The sequence below is a fragment of the Thunnus albacares genome, chromosome 23 (genome assembly GCF_914725855.1).
Source record: "Thunnus albacares chromosome 23, fThuAlb1.1, whole genome shotgun sequence".
NCBI classification, from domain to species: Eukaryota; Metazoa; Chordata; class Actinopteri; order Scombriformes; family Scombridae; genus Thunnus; species Thunnus albacares.
This window is the reverse complement of record NC_058128.1, coordinates 9,131,267-9,150,135: the sequence shown is the minus strand read 5'-3', so window position 1 is coordinate 9,150,135 and position 18,869 is coordinate 9,131,267. Positions and strand designations below refer to the sequence as shown.

At 40.8% G+C, this 18,869-nt stretch overlaps 2 protein-coding genes across 5 annotated transcripts in view; one reads left to right on the top strand and one right to left on the bottom strand.

Annotated features, from left to right (window-relative positions):
• gnptab (N-acetylglucosamine-1-phosphate transferase subunits alpha and beta) overlaps positions 1-7,159 on the top strand; it is a 28,954-nt gene extending 21,795 nt beyond the window's left edge. For 3 of the 4 annotated variants that reach the window (XM_044342656.1, XM_044342655.1, XM_044342658.1), the window contains 9 exons: positions 91-1,163; positions 1,252-1,451; positions 1,534-1,753; positions 1,890-2,003; positions 2,138-2,223; positions 2,320-2,418; positions 2,532-2,699; positions 4,356-4,446; positions 5,530-7,159. In XM_044342656.1, the coding sequence (XP_044198591.1) occupies positions 91-1,163; positions 1,252-1,451; positions 1,534-1,753; positions 1,890-2,003; positions 2,138-2,223; positions 2,320-2,418; positions 2,532-2,699; positions 4,356-4,446; positions 5,530-5,601 (2,123 nt within the window). In that variant the 3' untranslated portion in view covers positions 5,602-7,159. Of the gene's footprint in view, positions 1-90; positions 1,164-1,251; positions 1,452-1,533; positions 1,754-1,889; positions 2,004-2,137; positions 2,236-2,319; positions 2,419-2,531; positions 2,700-4,355; positions 4,447-5,529 lie in introns of those variants that run through there. The other variant, XM_044342657.1, reaches the window with a different exon arrangement.
• A 795-nt stretch (positions 7,160-7,954) lies between these two features.
• chpt1 (choline phosphotransferase 1) lies at positions 7,955-18,869 on the bottom strand. Its single transcript, XM_044343901.1, has 8 exons — positions 18,420-18,869; positions 15,127-15,274; positions 14,885-15,026; positions 14,710-14,794; positions 14,114-14,245; positions 13,874-14,032; positions 13,598-13,723; positions 7,955-9,683 (listed from the first exon to the last, which is right to left on the bottom strand). Exons 1-8 carry the CDS (start codon positions 18,657-18,659, stop codon positions 9,567-9,569), a joined length of 1,149 nt encoding a protein of 382 aa, XP_044199836.1. The 5' UTR covers positions 18,660-18,869; the 3' UTR covers positions 7,955-9,566.

Here is an 18,869-nt window from a genome sequence, read left to right as displayed (position 1 = left end):
GGTGATTTCTAGCCAGAGTTCCTTAACAACAATAACATAATTGGCTATTTTGAGTTATGTCAGGTTAACATTTATTTGTGTCTGATGTAGATCACTTTGGCGAGCTGCACCGTGTGACCCTGCTGAGGAATCAGAGCCTGTACACCCTCCCAGTGGGGGAGATCAGGCCGTATTTCAGCTTTGAACGAGTGGCTCGAAGAATCTCCGAGGCCCACGTCAGCGACAACGCGGTGGTGCGCCACACCTCCGTCGCCAACAAGTGGAAGACCATTCACCTGCTGCTCCATTCTGGCTTCAACGCCACCCAAATCCAATACAACCTCACCTTCCAAAGAGAGGACGACACAGAGTTTACAATGAGCTTAAGCGTAGTTGTCGACACACGTGAGGTCCCTCAGGCTAACGTGTCCCAGACTGTGAGCAAAGACACCAGCAAAGAGCCAAAGCCGACCCCGACACCAGAGCCACCGTTCCCTTTCTCAGACGTTCCTGAGGACAAAAGGAGTCCTAAGATCCAGAGGAGGCGGCCTGGTGAACCTGAGGTTGTCGTAGAAGTTCCAGCAGTGAATGTGTCACTTTTACCAGCCGTTGTCCGCGATGAGCTTCAGAAGCTGGACGAGAAACTTCTCATCGGTGACATTACTATGAAGGGTTATAATCTCACCAAGGCTGAACTGCTGAGATCTTTCAAGAAAATGACCATAAAGAAGGACAAAGATTCACAACCAGCCAATGAGGGTGCAGCCAGAGTCAACAGGAAGCCATATAAAGACTTGGAGGGAGAGCAGTTAGAGGGAAAACACACCAAGAAGGAGAAAGCCGGAAATGTACAGAAAAATCTACATTCCAATGAAGAAATGCCCAGAAAAGATGCGGCTGTACAAGATAAACCCGTTACTCCTCTCATTAAAGTCCATATTGACGATAAGGATCCCAAAGAGTTTGTAACTCCCAAACCGTATCCTCTGAAGGCTGTGATCGAGAGGCCTTTGACCTCCAAGCTGCTGAGCAGCATTTCCAAAATCAAGAGCACAGAGAAACAGGCAGAGCAGGCCAACGCCGCAGGAGGAGCTCCAGTGGGCAGGAGACTCCATCACTTCATCTCCTCTGACCGAGGCTTCCTGCCGTGGGAGAGGAGGAAGTACTTCCAAAACCTTCTTGAGGTAAATAAAGCCCACAGCTTTCACTTTTAACCTCTTATTGTGCATTTTGGTTTCTTTAAATATCTTTTTTTTCGTGTTGGCTGCATAGGAAGAGGAGCGACTGCAGAGAGAGCTGATGTATGAGACCGATGGTGCTGCCACTGCCCGAAGGCTGCAGGACACTTTTGCTGACTCGCTGCGCTACGTCAACAAACTGCTCAACGGCCAGTTTGGCTTCACATCCCGCAAAGTCCCTGCACACATGCCCCACATGATCGACAGACTCATCATGCAGGAGCTGCAGGACACGTGAGTTTATTTGGTTTTTAAGTCTTTGTCTAGATTTTTAGATAATCCAGATGCTTAAACTGCTCTGCTCTCTTTTCTTCAGATTCCCAGAGGAGTTTGACAAGACATCGGGCCACCGTGTGCGTCACTCTGAGGACATGCAGTTTGCCTTTTCGTATTTTTACTTCCTGATGAGCGCTCAGGAGCAACTCAACGTCTCTGAGGTGTTTGACGAGATCGACACTGACCACTCAGGCGTTTTGTCTGATCGTGAGATTCGAACTCTGGCCACAAGGATCCACGAGCTGCCCCTCAGCCTCCAGGTAAGTCCAAGCTGTGAAATATCTTCTCTACCTTAACATTAGGCTTTTAGACATGTCGGATGATAGTTTGCACACTACCACCTGGTTAAATATTGTCCATTTTAAGGTCCATCTTGTCCTTTGTGGTATCTTCTAGGACCTGACAAGTCTGGAGCAGATGTTGATAAACTGCTCGAAGACACTCCCGACTAACCTGACCCAGCTCCACCTTGTGAACCCCACTCAGGAGGCCTACTATGACCCCAGCATGGTGAGACATAAATAAATAAATGGAATTGTAAAAACAGCTAAACCACTATAATTCAAGGCATTCAAAAAGTTCACATAAAACCTCATGGAAGGAGTTTTGTTTCATAAGCTGAACTGTATTTTCTTCATCTACAGCCTCCCGTCACAAAAGGCCTCGTCCTCCACTGCAAGCCGATCACTGAACGCATTCACAAAGCCTTCAGAGACCAGAACAAGTACAAGTGAGACCTCAAGTACTATAAGCCAGTCTGACAAAGTATTAACATTCAGATATCCTCCCTGCTGCTGTCACTGCTTACATGTCTTCTGTCGGACAGGTTTGAGATCATGGGTGAGGATGAGATAGCTTTCAAGATGGTGCGAACCAATGTGTCCCATGTGGTCGGCCAGTTAGATGACATCAGGAAGAATCCCAGGTGAGGAGAACTCTGTGTACTGTCTACTGTTTTTCTCCTTTTTTTTGCCAATCCGTAATATCTTTTCCTTGTTGAAGTAAACTAACACCTGTATTTTCACCAATCCCCAACAGGAAGTTCATCTGTCTGAATGATAACATTGACCACAGCCATAAGGACGCTGCCACAGTCAAAGCTGTGCTGAGAGACTTCTATGAGTCCATGTTTCCGCTGCCGTCCCAGTTTGAACTGCCCAGAGAGTATCGCAACAGGTTCTTACACATGGAAGAGCTCCAGGAATGGTAGGATACGAAGGCCAGCTGTGCATGTACAGACAACGTTGATCGGTTGTAGAGGTCATATGAAGATTTTTAGCTAAGTTTAGTTTTTAGTTTAGTGGTTTTAGACATTCATGGTCTCCAGAGGATAAATCCTAATGACTTGGGTGATCTCATGACTTTCCATCTAATGCCATCATCAGGTTAAAGTTTTGATATATCCAATACTTTCGATAGATATGACCAAACACCTGAAAAACTGTAATTTCCATCATCCTCAGCTGTACTTGGAGATAATTAGCAAATGTTAACATACTAAAATGCTAAACTAAGATGATGAACATGGTAAACATACCTCCTAAACATCACTATGTTAGCATTGTCATTGTGAGCATGCTAGAATGCTAACGTTAGCATTGTCTTGTTTTTATTATTAGATAGTAAAAATATACCATCATGATTTGCCAGAGTTCAAGGTGACATCTTTAAATTTCTCATTTTGTCCAACTAACAGTCTAAAACTCAGATATATTTAGTTTACAGTGATATAAAACAGAAAATCTGCAAATCCTCACATTTTAGGGAATGTAATGAATGCATGTTTGCTATTTCTGCCGGATAAGTGACTCAAACAATTAATCGTCAAAATCATTTCAGGACTAGTTGCCACACTAGTAACACAAAAGTACACATACCAGCTCTGTACCTGAGCTGGGATGAGAGCCCAAAATAACACAAGAGACACTTGACACCCCAATAATGGACTGTTTAGACTGCTGAGGTCAGGCGGTCGCCTCTGTAGTCACATGGCCAAAACCGAAAGACTGAAGAGGAGTTGAAGAGGCCATCCGGACCCTCAACACACACACACACACACACTTCACTTTAACAAAAACGTATTCTATTTTATCTTATTTTATCTATTTACTGATTTTATTGATGATCTCTTGGATATTCTTGCACAGTAACAGCATCCCCTTCATTTCACTGCATGTTTTACTTTGTATCTCTGTGCATGTGACAAATAAACCTCCTTGAGTCCTTGAGCCTTTGTTGAATGTGTGCCGGTAATTTATCAAGCTGTGTTTTTTTCCCCCAATCAGCCCTCATTAAGAATTTGTGGCTGTCACCACATGAGACCGAGCGTTGCCAGGTTGGAAAAGTGGGAATCCCTCGGGGGGCGGGGGGGGGCTTTAGAGGCCTTTTGTCAGGGATCCTGCTCCAGTATTCAGGGGGCTTTCAGCTGGAGAATGCCGGCCTCACATAGAGACTTTAAAATTAGCTCAGCGGCTTCAGATCAGTCGCTAGCTCTAATAGACTTACAAGATCATCATGCAGTTGATCCTCTCGTCTCCTCGCCTGCTTCTCCGCCTCTCCTTATGTCTCTAAGTTGGTAAAGTAACTAGCAGATGGCGTCGGGTGATGTCACCCTGTCACTCTATTGACCTGCTGCCCTCTGCATACTATGTGCTTCCTTGTTACGTCACAGTAAACTTCCTTTCCCTCCAAGGCGACATACCGCCTCCGACATGTCGCCCCTTTTTTATCATCTGTCACCTGATCAGGAAAGAAATTCTTCACGTCTTCATTTATATCTGCCGGTGCTGGACGTGGTAACGAAGGATAAGTTCTGCTTCTTTATTTAAAAGTGATAACTAACTGAAATGTCTTCTTTCACAGGCGAGTGTACCGGGACAAGCTGAAGTTCTGGACGCACTGTGTCCTCGTGACGCTCGTCGTCTTCACCGTCATGTCCTTCTTCGCCGAACAGGTCAGTGTCCACCTCAGACTACACACACACACGCGCGCGCACACACGCACGCAGATTATTTTCACACATTTCAATGAAGACACACCGGACATACGCTCCCACTTCAGACATACACTTCCCGTTTCCATGATTCACACTTGAGCTATGATTTGGGCCCTTGCTACCGAAATTCCACTCGGAGGTGCGTCCGTCTCATGTGTCGCGCTAGTATGACCAGCTGAGCCAAGACCTGACTTTACTGAAATGAAAGACCCCCAGAAATCCAAAGTGAAACGCGAGACCCGACTGTCTTTGTTGAGCTGGATCATACGGTTCTTGGATTTACTTGAACCTTCTTTGTTGCCAGGAAATTGTAATTTCTAGTTGGAAGAGTGCCCAAAAACCAAAAATTAAAAAAAAATCAGAATAGTGCTCTTATTTGTAAAAGAAACTTTTCCTGACTGATCTGGTTCTGCAGGAGGATTAAAACAAATGCCAGGAATTATTAAAGAAACACTACATGACCCAAGTTTGACATTGAGGTCTTATGAGGCAGCAGTCTAATCCGAAGGTTTCCAGTTTCTCCTCAGCGAACCTAAAGAAAGGTTAATAGTTACAGTGACCTTAGGAGAATTTCCCCCACAGCAACCCGGTGGGACCAGTACTCCCAGTGTGGAATGTGTTCGACTTGTCCCGTGCCCCCGTCGCCGCGCACAAACCGACTTTTGATGTCTTTTTTGGCACCAGCTGGGCCTGGCTGCTCTACTGTCCAAGTTATTAAGACAGAGAAATCTGAGTCAGCTTTGTACAGTTTAGATTTGACATATCAAAAGTGTCCTCGCTCCCCCAGGGGGAAGTTATTTCACTCTGCTGCTCTGCTTTGCTTTCTTGGATTACAGAAGGTCTGAGGGGAATTAGGTGTCGGAGTCTTTTTGGGGTAACCAAGTCTTGATAACCCAAAGTGTAAACTTCTTCTGTATCACAGTCGTCCTCTCGCTGACATGCAGCACAGAGCTCTTTTTTTTTTCTTGTCTTTGCTTTGCCGTGTGAAGTTTCTAATTATGCCATTTCCTCTCTTTTTTTTTTTTTTTTCTTTCTCTGCAGCTGATTCTGTTAAAGCGAAAGCTGTTCCCTAGACGCAGAGTGAACAGGGACAACAACCCTGAGCGGGTGTGAAAGGAGGAGGAGGAGGAGGAGCAAGACCTCCTTGTCCTCTCCTTCCTTGCACTTCAACCTCCGCCCTCACTCTCTCCTGCTCGGTCGAGAGGACAGACGAGGATACAGACTGGGTGGAAACGGGAATCTGAAGTCCTCCGGTGTTCGTGTTGCATCAGCACAGATGGGAGGATAGAAACTCATGTGAGACGGCGAGGAAACATTTGTCAGGGGAGGGGGAGGATGATGGATGGGGGGCCTCGCCAGAGAAGGGAACGGCAGCCAGTGTTCCTCTCTTCCGCTGGGGGCGTCCGAGACTTTTAACACAACACAAACACAAAACACTCCCTCCACACTGTTACTATCCCTCTCATGTCCTGCCCCTCGCCGTGTGATTTGATTGACGAGCTGTTAAAGTGTGAGACACTTGATAGCTCTATGTCCAGAGGAGCAAGCAAGTTTTACTGCAAAACTCACCAACTGTTGTGTGTCAAGAGCTGAAAAATGATTAGTCGATCAACAGAACACAATCTGCAACTATTCTGATAAGCGATTAATCGTTTTCTGGTAACAGCTTCTTAAATGTGAGCATTTTATGTTTTGTTTTTTTCTGTTAGTAAATTGGAATATCTTTGGGTTTTGGACTGTTGTTCGAATAAAAAAAGACATTTGAAGATGGGACCTTGGGAGCAGGGAAATTGTAATGGGATTTTTTTTTTTTTTTTTTACAATTTTGTGGACGAAACGATTGATCAATTAATTGAGAAAATCGTTATCTGCATCCCTAGTTGTTTGGCTTTTACTCCTTGGGGGTTCATTTTAAAGAAAAGGGGGGTAAAAAAGTACAAAATGGGATGAATAGAAATAATTAATTGAAGTAATTGTTTGCTGTTGTCTTTAAAAACATGAAAACTTGAAGTGCCTTCGTTGTTCATTCCTGCTCGTTTGAACATTTTTTTGTTTCTCTTTGACTCCCTTGTTGTTGTTTTTTTTTTTTAAACGTCCTTGTGTAAGTGTCGACTCAAACATATCACACCCTCATCTAGTGTTTTGCAATGAGAATGAATGGGACTTAAGATTATATAATTATCATTCTTAATGTGGTACAAATGTAATTGATTGTTGGAGTTAAGTAATGATACTGCAGCTTTCATAGCTGCCTGTATGCGTGTCCCTGTGGGACTCAACAGGCTCGCTACTGTCTGAAATTCAGACCCCTCCGCATGTTCTGTAACTTATTTTGATTGTATTATTGTGACAGTGAGCCAAGCAACTGATGCATCTGATCTGAATGTCACAGAGAGTAAACGCAGCCTCACAAAATGCTTGTTAACCGCTCCAATTTTTTCCTCTGAATGTCCGTTTTTTCAAACTTCTTTTTAATATGTCAAACTAACATGGAAGTGACTACTACAGTAGATACCGTCAGCGTTTTGCTGCTATCCTCCAAGTCATATGATGTGTGACGTCCGTGGGCGAAGTAGGGAAGACGATGAGTGACTAATCTGGAAATTGGATTTTCTCAGATTGCATCAGTTTAAGTGGTTCCTCCGACTGAAATAAAATGTGATTTGCTTCAGTCATCTTGGTGTTTTTGTCTTTATGGTGACCAGTTGTGGAATTTAACTAAATACATTTACTCAAGTATTGTGTTTTAAGAGTTTTGAGGTATTCGGTTTTTGAGTGTTTCCATTTTCTGCTTCTTTCTAATCCACTACGGTGCATTTCAGAGGGAAATATTGTACGTTTTACTCCACTGTGTTTATCTGACAGCTATAGTTCCTTTTCATATGAAGGTTGCACATATAAATAAATAAATCACATATAAGCTTATAAAATACAATTTATTTAAACTAAGCCAAACATTTTGGTTTGCTTTTGATGCCTTACAAAAAAGTAATGTCATGTTCCTTAAGTCCAGATCAACCAAAGATAAATCTTCTAAGAGTTTCATTTTAATAACCAAAGAGGTGAAATTGTCCTACATTTCACAAAAAAATACAAAAATAAGAGAAAAGTCCAAAAACTGAATATAAATGTTATGCAGAAGTTATTTTTTCCTTCTTACTTAACCTCATTATTTATTTCATGACCCTTCAGATTTGTACTGTGACCCTTTTAAGGGGGCCTGACCCCCAGGTTGGCAACCACTGCACTAAACTACCAAACTGTAGTTGAAACTAGTCAAACCTCGACCAGCTACAACAGTAAAATACTATCCACACATTGAATCATCTGTTACAATCTGACAATGTAGTATATAGTAAAACTTTAACTTGTGACTTTTAATTGTTTTTACATTAATACTTATGTTCTTATGAAAGATTTTGAACACAGGATTTCAGTAATCCAACCACTGACAGTGACAACAAAATCCATGAAAAATATTTTCTTTATTACAATCTTTTCCACTCATCAGTTAGTAGAAAGGTGTTTTACTGTATTATTGAACAGTGCAACATGGCGTTTGAAATCAAGGTCGTACATTTCAATGCATAGTTTCAAAGTCCATCGTCGGGTTATGCAAAAATCATCTTTTTTTTTAGGACATTCCGCTTTATAATGTCCATAATCCTTATTTTTTCAAATAAAATCAAGGAGTACCACATATTCACCCTTAAATAGTCCAACGGCACCACAGAAATATCCCTTTTGATCCCAGCGAACCTGAATAATGAGTCAGTCGGATCAGAAATGTTCCGTAATATCATTCAGTCATTACAAAATTACTGATAATCCAAAAAAATTTTAAGATCCAAATGAATCATTAACATGTACAGAGTGTATATTTGTATAAGTGAAGAAACTTCATGAGTGAACAGTTAAAAAAAAAAAAAAAAAAAAAAAAATTCCAGTTGCACTGTTTTATAACTATTGTATTTATCTAGTGTGATACTTTAGTGGAAAAAAAAAAACGTACAAAGCTGCTTTAAATATTCACAAGTTTAACAGTAATTACAACAAAAATATTTAAGGCGTCTTCAGTTGAAATCTGTACAATCACAAAAAAAATTAGCCCTTCAGGGAGAAGAACAGAGAAAGCAGAACAAGTCGTGTGTTAATGCTTCATCAGTCGACGGCGCTCTGAAGGCCACAGGTGAGCTGGTCTTAGTTTTCAGGACTATGGAACGAGATGAGTAGTATGGAATAAAAATGTTTAGAAAACTGGAGTGGCGTTTTATGAAGCCTACAAAAAAGAGCCGTCGCTATTTTCAGCATTAACACAGACCGTCAACCCTTCACGTAGCTCGCTGACAACCTGCCGGTCCACATTACAAAGTTCATTGGAAATTATTTGAGGTTTTAAAGGTTATTTTTGTCGTTTTGATTCTGTATTTTCCAGCCCTGATTCACGTCAGATTCAGTCACATTCAGTCACATTCATTGAATAAATAAAAAAGCAGATGATTAGGAAGAATTTCAATAGGTATTCTATTTAGTTTGGGCATATATCAAAGAAATTTATCTCATTGAAGAAGCAACTATCAACTATTTATCGAGCAGTTATTATTATTGTATATTTATGTGTGTTTAATACATGACAATCGTACCTTTGACACATATCTGTTCATATATAGCAGATAAAATGCTTTGATATTTACACAAACTACAAAATACCTACTGAAAAAAACATTTTGGTATTTGAGATGAATAAGCAGGAAGTGATGTAAAAATCTAAATTTTTTTTCTGACAACATGCTGTTTTTAATTTGATTGGCTTCAACAGCCAATGAGGAATTCAGGGGAAACTCTGGTTTTTGTGTAAGTTTCCACTATTGCTACTTTTTGGTTTGTAGTGTTGAGTTGTTTTTCCGTCTCGTGACCTCCATACGGTGGTAGAGGCAGTTTTAATCAGAAGTGGTCACTTTGTCAAGGCTGCAGTGGCTCGGGGTCGAGGGTCTTTCCTCATGTTCATCGTTGTCTGCTTTCAGGAGCGGGGAGAGGTCCGACTCTCCCTCCGCCCCCTCCTCCCGCCGGGCAAGCCGTCAGTCGCGGTGGGCGTTGCTCGGCGGCGTGATGCTGAAGACTTGGATGCGCAGGTGGGAGGCAATCTGGAGGCACACGCCCGTACAGTAGCGTGTCAGATCCAGAAGAGAAAGGACCTGAAGAAGAATCAGAGGGTGGATTTAAAAAATAATGTAGGTGCATTAATGGTGATATTTAATTAACCAATAAGGAAGGAGAAGCTATACAGAACAGTCAGTTGAGAGCAGCAAAAGTAAAACTGTTGGTATAAATAAATATTAACACTATAAATCCATGTAGAGCACCATACAAGAAGCATTAGACTTTTATGAAATTCTCATTATTTTCAATAGATTTTTCTATTTCATAATAGGAAAAGCACAAGTGTTACTAATAACATTAAGGATGGCTCAGTTTAAACACACAATATGTAGTTTTCTGCCACTAGGGGTCCCTCATTCAAGACAATAACAAAAGACGGAGTTTGATGACATCCTGAAGTAGCATTTCTTTACTGTTCCTTCATATGGTTAAAAGATATATTTAAAAACGGCTGAGATCTAAAGAGTGTATTGTAAAAACGTGGCTTCAAACTGGGTTAAAAGTCCATTTATGACAGTTTCTCACAGCGACAACCACGATACTTAAACACGTGTAAAAGGGGGTATGACACCACTGACAGGCGACCAAATGAAACAGACTGTTAACCCTTATTAAAATTACGGATTTCTCTTGGTTTGAAAATTGTTGGAAACATTTGGGATAAAACTCAACAAAATATATAACATTGGTCTAGTTGTTTTTAGAAATTTCAATATGGAAAAGTTACATATTATACCTTTAATTCATGCATCCCAGTGCGACAGTGAGCCAGCATGCACAATAACTGGACTCTTGGTGTTATAACGTATCAAAATGTCCTCCATGAAAATAACCTGGTGGCCAACATAACTAATTAACCTGCAATAGTTGAATGTTTCAGGTTTCAATTGAAATTAATGAATCCACTAATTCATTTCAACTGCAGTTAATCTTTCATTATCCGCCACCTGCGTTTCCTACATATAAAGGGAAAGCAGTGAAAGCACTCAATATATAATGGCAGTAATTTTAATATGACTAAAGCTATTTAATGCCATATCTCTGAGTTTAAAAAGGTATGCTGTGGACTTTCTGACCTCCAGTATCGTATTAATATGGGGCAGTTTTTTTATGAGTGGGTACTTGGGGGCACAATGGTTTCGCACTATTCCACTGATTTACAGATGACAGTAATGTGCCAGGAAACGCAGCAATGCGCCAACAAAGGCCATGAAGAAGAAGACTGCGAGCTGTTTAACATGGATTTTAAAAATGGAGGGTTTAAAATACTTTAAAAAACTGGCTTTACAAATGTTTTATGAAGAAGGAAATTCATTTTACACTTCAAGATTTCAAGGATACACACAATGAGTTTTGGTGAGTAACACTTAATGTAAACATAACTTTTGTTTGTTTACAACAAAACCCTACAAGGTCCCTTTAAACTGTAGGTGGATATCATTTAGGCCCTTTGGCTCACCCACACAGGTGGTTCCAGTCATGTACCTGATTAGACTGCGTGGGTGTGCACAAATCACGCTTGACTGACTTAACAACTCATGTTAAGAGAGCTGTGAGAGTTATTACTTAACCTTAGATATCCCTCATGTTCGCTCTAATGTTGGCAGAACTGGTTTCAGGTACTATGCACCATTTAACTGGAATGAACTGCAAAGTGCCCTCAAACTTTTATTATTTCCTTGTTTACTGTGTGGTTGCATTGTTTCTCTTTGCTGACTGTGTTTTTGTCTTATGAATGTTTCCTGTTCTCAGAACTCTATCAGAAAAGAGATCTTAATCTCACTGAGACTGTATGACTAAATACCGATTAAATAAAGTGTCATACCCAACAAAGCGCCGCCTGAGCAGAAGTCTAACCGGCATCAATAACTGAACACCGTGGGGTGTGCACAGCGTTTTAGAGCAGCTATAAATTCTTATGCTCTCAGTTTCACTCTGTAAAACCTACACAGACAAAGAAGCGCCTGGACAAGGTTTTCTATTTTTGCCAATTCTGAGCTTATTCTTTCATTGAGTATCAAGTGTTAAACATCATATGATTCAAGGGAACCTGCCCTTTCTCTCTGGTGCAGTGTAAAGTCACCATCATGCATTACCTTTGCATGAGTGTACCATATTTGACAAAAAATGTGAAGGTGTTTTGGGGCTCCATGTGAAATTTGGCGCAAATCCACCTTTTCTTCAGTGAGTTACAGCCATTTATTTGCATATTGTCTTGGGTGTTTTTTTAGCAGACAATGTGAGAATATGTAAATTTTGGTGCTGTCTTTATATTTTGACTAATATCACATCTGAGAGTATATATGAAAGTGTTATCATATCATTGGAAAATAGACATTCTCATCTGTTGATACTTTTTGTGTAGTGAGAGCACACGGTGACTAGAGTGAAGCCTGTGAAGTTTCTGTTCCCGTATCATGTGATTGCACGCACTGTAAATTGGCCCTGATGGTCGTAAAGGTACCGTTCAAGGTGCCTATGAAAGCTGAGAATCTCACAGTTCAGACAAAAAAAGGCTTGTTGATAGAAGTTATCTAATGGTTTGTAGAACATGGTCTAGCATAGTGCTGATGCTACACTTGGTTCCAGAGGGTTAAAATAAATGCTAGTTGTCTTTTCTGACTCAACATATTCGTAGTTCTCAGTCTTACTGTTGGTTTCCAGTACAACCAAGAAGATAGTACTACTTTTTATATAGAAACCCATATTCATCCTCTCATATCAAAAAAGAGAGCAGTATCAGACCAGCATTAGCAACCCTGGCTTAGCCAGGAGAGATAACACGTGTCACAGACGGCAAAGGAAGGGTTATCTCGAGTAATTTCAACGGTCTAAAAGAAACCGAGTGCACCTTGAACTGCAGCTGTAATGAGTCTGATTAGACGGCTGAAGTGAAAACCAGCAGGGCTCAGAGTCTCGCGGACTGGGCTGAAATCAACTCTGCTCATGTGTTAACATAACAGAAGAGATTGAAGAGAAGAGTTACTGTGTTTTTCTTGTTAGTCATCAAGGCCCACATGCCCTGCAGGTTGGTGCTGGTGCTCTATGTCACACCCGATTAATTAAGTTGTTATTTATGGCTCTTCATGGAAACACATTAATTGTGAGAATGTTCGGTCGGTTTTTCTGGTTGAACGACGATTTTCTGTGCAACACATTGCAACACCAGCCTTAGAGACACGTTGGCTTCTGTTTGTGTATCATGTGTCATGGGTGCAACCAGTTAGAAAGCAGTGATGTACAGGTTATAATACTACAGCCACCATGAAGAGATTTTTCCACCATCATATATGTATTTCAATGTTTACTTTCAGTGTTTAAGTGCCTGATTGAACATTTTACCACTGAAGGACATCACCTTTTTTACATTTTTGGGCAGCACTGAATGCAAATCTGGTCTATATTTCCATCACTGAACAGCTAAACTGAGCAGTATAATCTCTAAAAAAGCTGTATATAATGTGGTGGTTAAATATCAATCACTTGTATTTAGAGCTACAATAATGAATGTCGAACAACAGAAAATTCATCAGCATGTTTTAGTCATTTTTTTTATGCAAAAAATGGCAAAATTTGTGTAAGTGTTTCTAATATTTAGTCCTCCTCATTAAGATACATGCGATGGGCAAAATATTAGGCACACTTTTCAATATAATGCACTCCAGTACGCCACCACCACCACCCCCTATGACCTCAATTATAAACATAAAGTAGAATTATCACCTTTCTGACAATGTCAACACACACTGAAAATGTACAAACTTCGTAAAAGTAGAATTAATAGCAGAGTTCAACAGTAGCTGAATTAGATGGTTACACTTAGTATGTTGAGTGGTGATTAGCGGTCAAAGGTGTTACTGTAGCTTAAATCAATAATAGCCAGTTCAGAAGCAAATGTGTGACAAATATGATTAAAAAACAAGGAAGTGTGCGCGTGTCCAAAACTCACCATGGCGATCCAGAGAACTATGTGCTCGTCAATGAAGCTGTTGAAGTACTGGTTGAGGAAGAGGAGGCCGGGGCCTATAAAGGCTGTGTCTGGGAGGTGTAACTCACTCTTGGTCATGTGCGCAATCTAACAAAAGGGACACACATGAGGTCAAGAAAACACAGATTTAATATATTCTGTGTCAACATGTCTAGCCTGAAACTGGGTTCAAATAGAGGCAACAATAAAATGTAATGCAACGTTAAATATAAATGCAAGAGTGCAAGTCAAACATACCACCAGTTTATTGGAGATCTTGGCGATGACCATGCCGAACGCGAGCAGGTACAGACAGGGGTGATGCTCAAACAGCTGACTGGACGACTTCTTGAAAATGATGAAGGCCAAGGTGAGGATGAGGCCGATGTGCAAACCAGGACTCAGCACACTGGTGTCCTAAAAAGCAGGACGGTTTATTAGATGCACTATCACAGCACATTTATCTGTTTTATACAAGTGACATTAAAAAGGTCTTACCGCCACGGTGGAGCCGTTTTTGCCAACACCTCCATTCAAAATGACATGAAAGTAGTTTTGGCAGGAGTAGAGGGCGCCCCCGATGATGCCCACGATGGGGAAGAAGTACATCTTCAGTCCAATTATGGGCAACTACGGAAACACGTGAGGGTCAAAAGTGCTCTCCTTATAGGAAGAAGAAAGGTGCTTATATGAAAGCTGCAGGCATGCCGAGCGTGATGGAAGGGCGAAGCAAAAAAAACAAAAAAAAAAAACAATGCGGGAGACATCATCAGCTTTTTGAGCTAGATCATGTCCGGTAGATGACCTGTTGCCATGGCGTTAGCTACCCATATTTACCTTCTCACTTCTCTCATGTGATGTTAAGTCAAGCCTCCAAAGGCAGCACAGAGTAAAAGTAAAACACAAATTCTATTTAAAAGACTAGAAGGAAGACTAAAAACTAGGAATTGATTTTGATGATTTATTTGGTGTACAACTAACAAAAGGTGCAAAAATGTTTTACTATATATTAAAGGTGAAATGTAAGTGTTCCTGTGTGTGTACAGTATTTACGCATGTGTACATGTGACTGTACAAAATAGATTCTCAGTTACCGTGGTTTGCCAGAGGCTCACACCTCCGAAAGCTGACATCAAATACATGACCATGATGGCAAACTGCACTTCTGTGACATCAACCCTGCGCAGTAAGTAACAGGAAACAGAGAGTTAATTAAAGAGACAATTGAGCGGGAAAAAAAAGAGCAGAACGCTAGTGAATGTGACTCACAGGCCGAAGCGGAGCGTCCCAGACACGTAGGTCTGCCAGTGGGCGCAGAAGAACATAAACATCCCGATGAAACCGCAGAAGAACATCCAGTTCGGGTATCTTCCTATTCCACATGAAATGCATGTTCCCACCGCGACAAACACTGCAGAAAGACAAGAAATAATGAATATCTAGTTTTAAAAAAAATGACAGAGTTCCTCCCAGAGTCATTATTTTTAATTGTCCTCTGAGCAGTACGGCACCTGTGGAGACAGCGTCACAGCCGTGGTCAAAGAGCTCCCCCAGCGCTGAGCTGCTGTTGGTCCTCCGGGCCTGTTTCCCATCGATAGCGTCCAGAGACTGGTAGACAAACAGGCCCAAAGCGCTCAGGATGAAGGCCCATGCTGGACCCTGGAGGGGAGGAAGGGAGAGAAAGAGAGGGATTTTTATTTAAAGGTCCCTGCTCACAATAAATGCCTCACCCTTGTGTTCTGGTGAAGCCAGTTACACTTTTACATGTATTTTGATAATCTAATAATCGTTTTAGTCATTTTTAAAAGGAATAATACCAAACATTTTCTGGTTTCATCTTCTCAAATATGATGATTTAATACTTTACTTTGTTATACATGATAGTAAACTGAGTATCTTTGGGTTTTGGACAGTTGGTTGGGACATTTGAAGAAGTCTCCTTTGACTCAGGTGAATTATAACAGAGTTTAAGAGTTTAAGTCACAAGTTTTGACATTTTCTAGATTAATCGATAATGAAAAGAATCGTTAGTTGCAGCCCTACATTCTACCATATGCAGATATTTCAGATGTGTCTGAATTGATATCTTGAAAAAAAAAAAGGGGGAAAGAAAGTCTCTCTTTACATATAGTATATGACGTGCAGTGTTCGATAGTTGACGTAGGCTTCCTCACCTGAAACAAAGACTGACTCTCTACTAACATCAAAAAATTATACACATAAAATACAGCATTAATCCTCAAGGGAAAGGAAGAACGTGCAATTCCAAATAGCACTTGTCATAAATTTAATGATTGTGGCTGATCTTAAACCAGTACCTCAAAAAAAACAGCAACTTGTGAGTTATAATGCAGCTTTTTATTCACAGATAATTGGGTGATCTGTAACAGATGTTGTGGGATTTAATTCAAGTGTTGGGGATGTATATTTTACCATTTAACAACATAAACACAGCACCATATGCATCCATTGCTGCATACGCTGTATCTTTGTTTGTATGTATTGTAAATACAGTGAAGAAAAGCCTCCTGCCGACTTGAGCGGGTCCGTTCCTCTTACTAGGTTGGAGGTTATGGACCATCTGGACACCGCAGCCAGCCAAAAACTGAGTGTTCACCACTACAATGTGTGTGTGTGTGTATGTGCATATGTTTGTGAATGTGTGAGAGAAAAGAGAGAGAAGGGACAAAGATAGTCTGTGTTTCTGGAGAGATCAAGAATCCCATGCTGTCCTGAATATTCAGAGACTTTGCTGTTTGCTTCAAAGTCCGCGTCTTAAACGCCTCACGGACTGGTGGGGACAGAGTCCACTTGTTTTGGTTGCTCCCTAAAAAAGGTTATCACACATATCACTATAGGGGGGGACTCTGAACTGTGTCAAGGGTTAATATGAATTCCTCTAATATGTCCTTGTTTGCACAGGCATTAAGGCTTTTATCCATTTCAGTCCATGAAGAAGAGTGGACGTGGGCCAGGTTTTTCTTGGTCAGTACTGAATCATAATAGGGGAAAAACTCAAATGCCTTTGCACTTGTGGAATTTGACAGTACGCAGCATGTTGCATCAACTGTAGACTTTGAGTCAGTTGCAAGCTTCTCATGGCTGAACAGGACAAAGTTGGAAATCTGATAAAACACACACACACACACACACACACACACACACCTATGTATTTTCTATCAGGGCCACTGCTCTACAGTGAACTGAAGGACCTAAGTTAAGTGGAGCAAAGGTTAACTGTCAGTTCAGCTGTCTGTCGCAAGACCTATTATTATACTTAGAGTAAATGTGATGGGGCATAATCTGAATAGCAATTTGTTTTTAGTCATACATCTGCACTTGTCCATTAGATTTTGCTTATTCTATTAGCCCAACAGTGTGGCTAAACAGTTAACCTCCTCTATAATGTTGGTCTGAACAACAACAAACAACAACAGCAGCATTTTCCTCCAAATTGCCGTCAACAAACACTGAGCATCACATGAGCGTGAGCGGACAACAACACGTCAAAGCTGTCAACTTTCCAAGACCGTAGAAGACAGAGAGAGACACCACGTGATGGTTGTCTTTATTCCAGATACAGATCTCCTGCTGGGGAAAGCATTATCAGAGATATTAGATTAAAAATCTTGCGTGCAAGCTTGTATGAGGTGTTATAAAGGAAACAGCTTGAGGTATAAGATGTTTCCTGAATCAACTGACAGTTTTAGATTCGGCTTCACTTACACTGCCATACATTACGCACTGTGACCCTATTGATATAGTTGTAGTAGGGCTGGGCGATATGGACAAAATCAAATATCACAATGTTTTTAGCCAATACCTCGATATAGATATCGCGTCTGTACTGTTGGGATGACTATTGGTGCTTTCACAAAATAGATACACAATTTGATAATCAATCATTAGTGATGCGGATATGATGACTAAGTGGTTAAAGGCAAATAATACAACAGCTACGACAGTCTGATAAGTTCAGAAAATTGCATAACTTAAATGTAACGCAGCCCTTAAAACCAGGAAAAGACAACACCAATGACATACAACGACATCCAGTCTAGAGCTCGACTGATATATTGGTCAGCTGATATTATTAGCCATTTGTATCAGTGTATATGTTGTCTGATATGCCCCGATATTTTTAAAGTTGTACAGGCAGCATTATATGTATATTTGATCCTTTTTCTCAATTCAAGTTTAATATATACATGTTTTCTATGTTTTTTTAAAATTTATAATCAGTTATAATTATTAAATTCTCAGTGACGTTTACTGCTTCAGTACACTGATGACATTTTCTACAAAAAAGTTTATTATGAAGCTGTAAAATATCCTGCCCTCCATTACATATGTCTGTCACAAATGTTTTATAACCACATTTGAGGGATCATTGCAAAAAAAATTTGTGTTTATGTATATATTCTGAGTATATAAGTTTATTGGCCGATATATTGATATTGGATTTTTTTTACTCTTTAATATCAGTATCAGCCCCAAAAGTCCAGTATCAGTCGGGCCCTAATTTAGTCTCATATTGATATCATATCGATATGTTGCCCAACACTAAGTTGAAGTGTAAATAAATGTAAATAAGAGCTGCTGTGAGGCTCAAATGTATGTCGTATTAACATTTAGGCTCTTCTGATTCAAACATTATCTTCAATAATGACTTTTGGTACATTTTAAGTTTGTCACTGGACACTTTGTGGCTAAATTGCGCAATGTTTGAAAGGAGGTTTCGCGTTTTTTTTTTCCAATGCGTAATTGGGGAGACAAAAACTTTGGCCAAGGTCGCTTTACTCACCTCCTCTGTTGCTGTGGGACAATAATACACAAGGACCACGGTGGTAAGGATATTGACCAGCAATCCGACAATAGTCAGGGTGTTTGGTGCGATCCATGTCGGTATTTTCTGGACGAGCCAGTTCCAGTAGATTTGGCACGGAGGCTCGAACAGGGATCGACCGGACGCGTTGTATTTATGCTCCTCCAGCCGCTTGAGTTGTGCCGGTGACAGCGGCTCCGGCCACAGGAAATGTGGCATTGTTTTTTTCTGCCTCGTCACTCCTCAAATTACCTACTCAAAGTCCTAGGTAGCGGCTCAGACAGGGCTATCTTCTCTCGGCCGACTCCGACAAATAGCAGCTCATTTGGCATTTATAGCGAGGTGACCGTACCGGACCAGACTAGGCCATTTCCACAGCGGAACCATGAGACGTCTGTACGTTTCTGATTGAGTTGCGTCTCGGCAGGA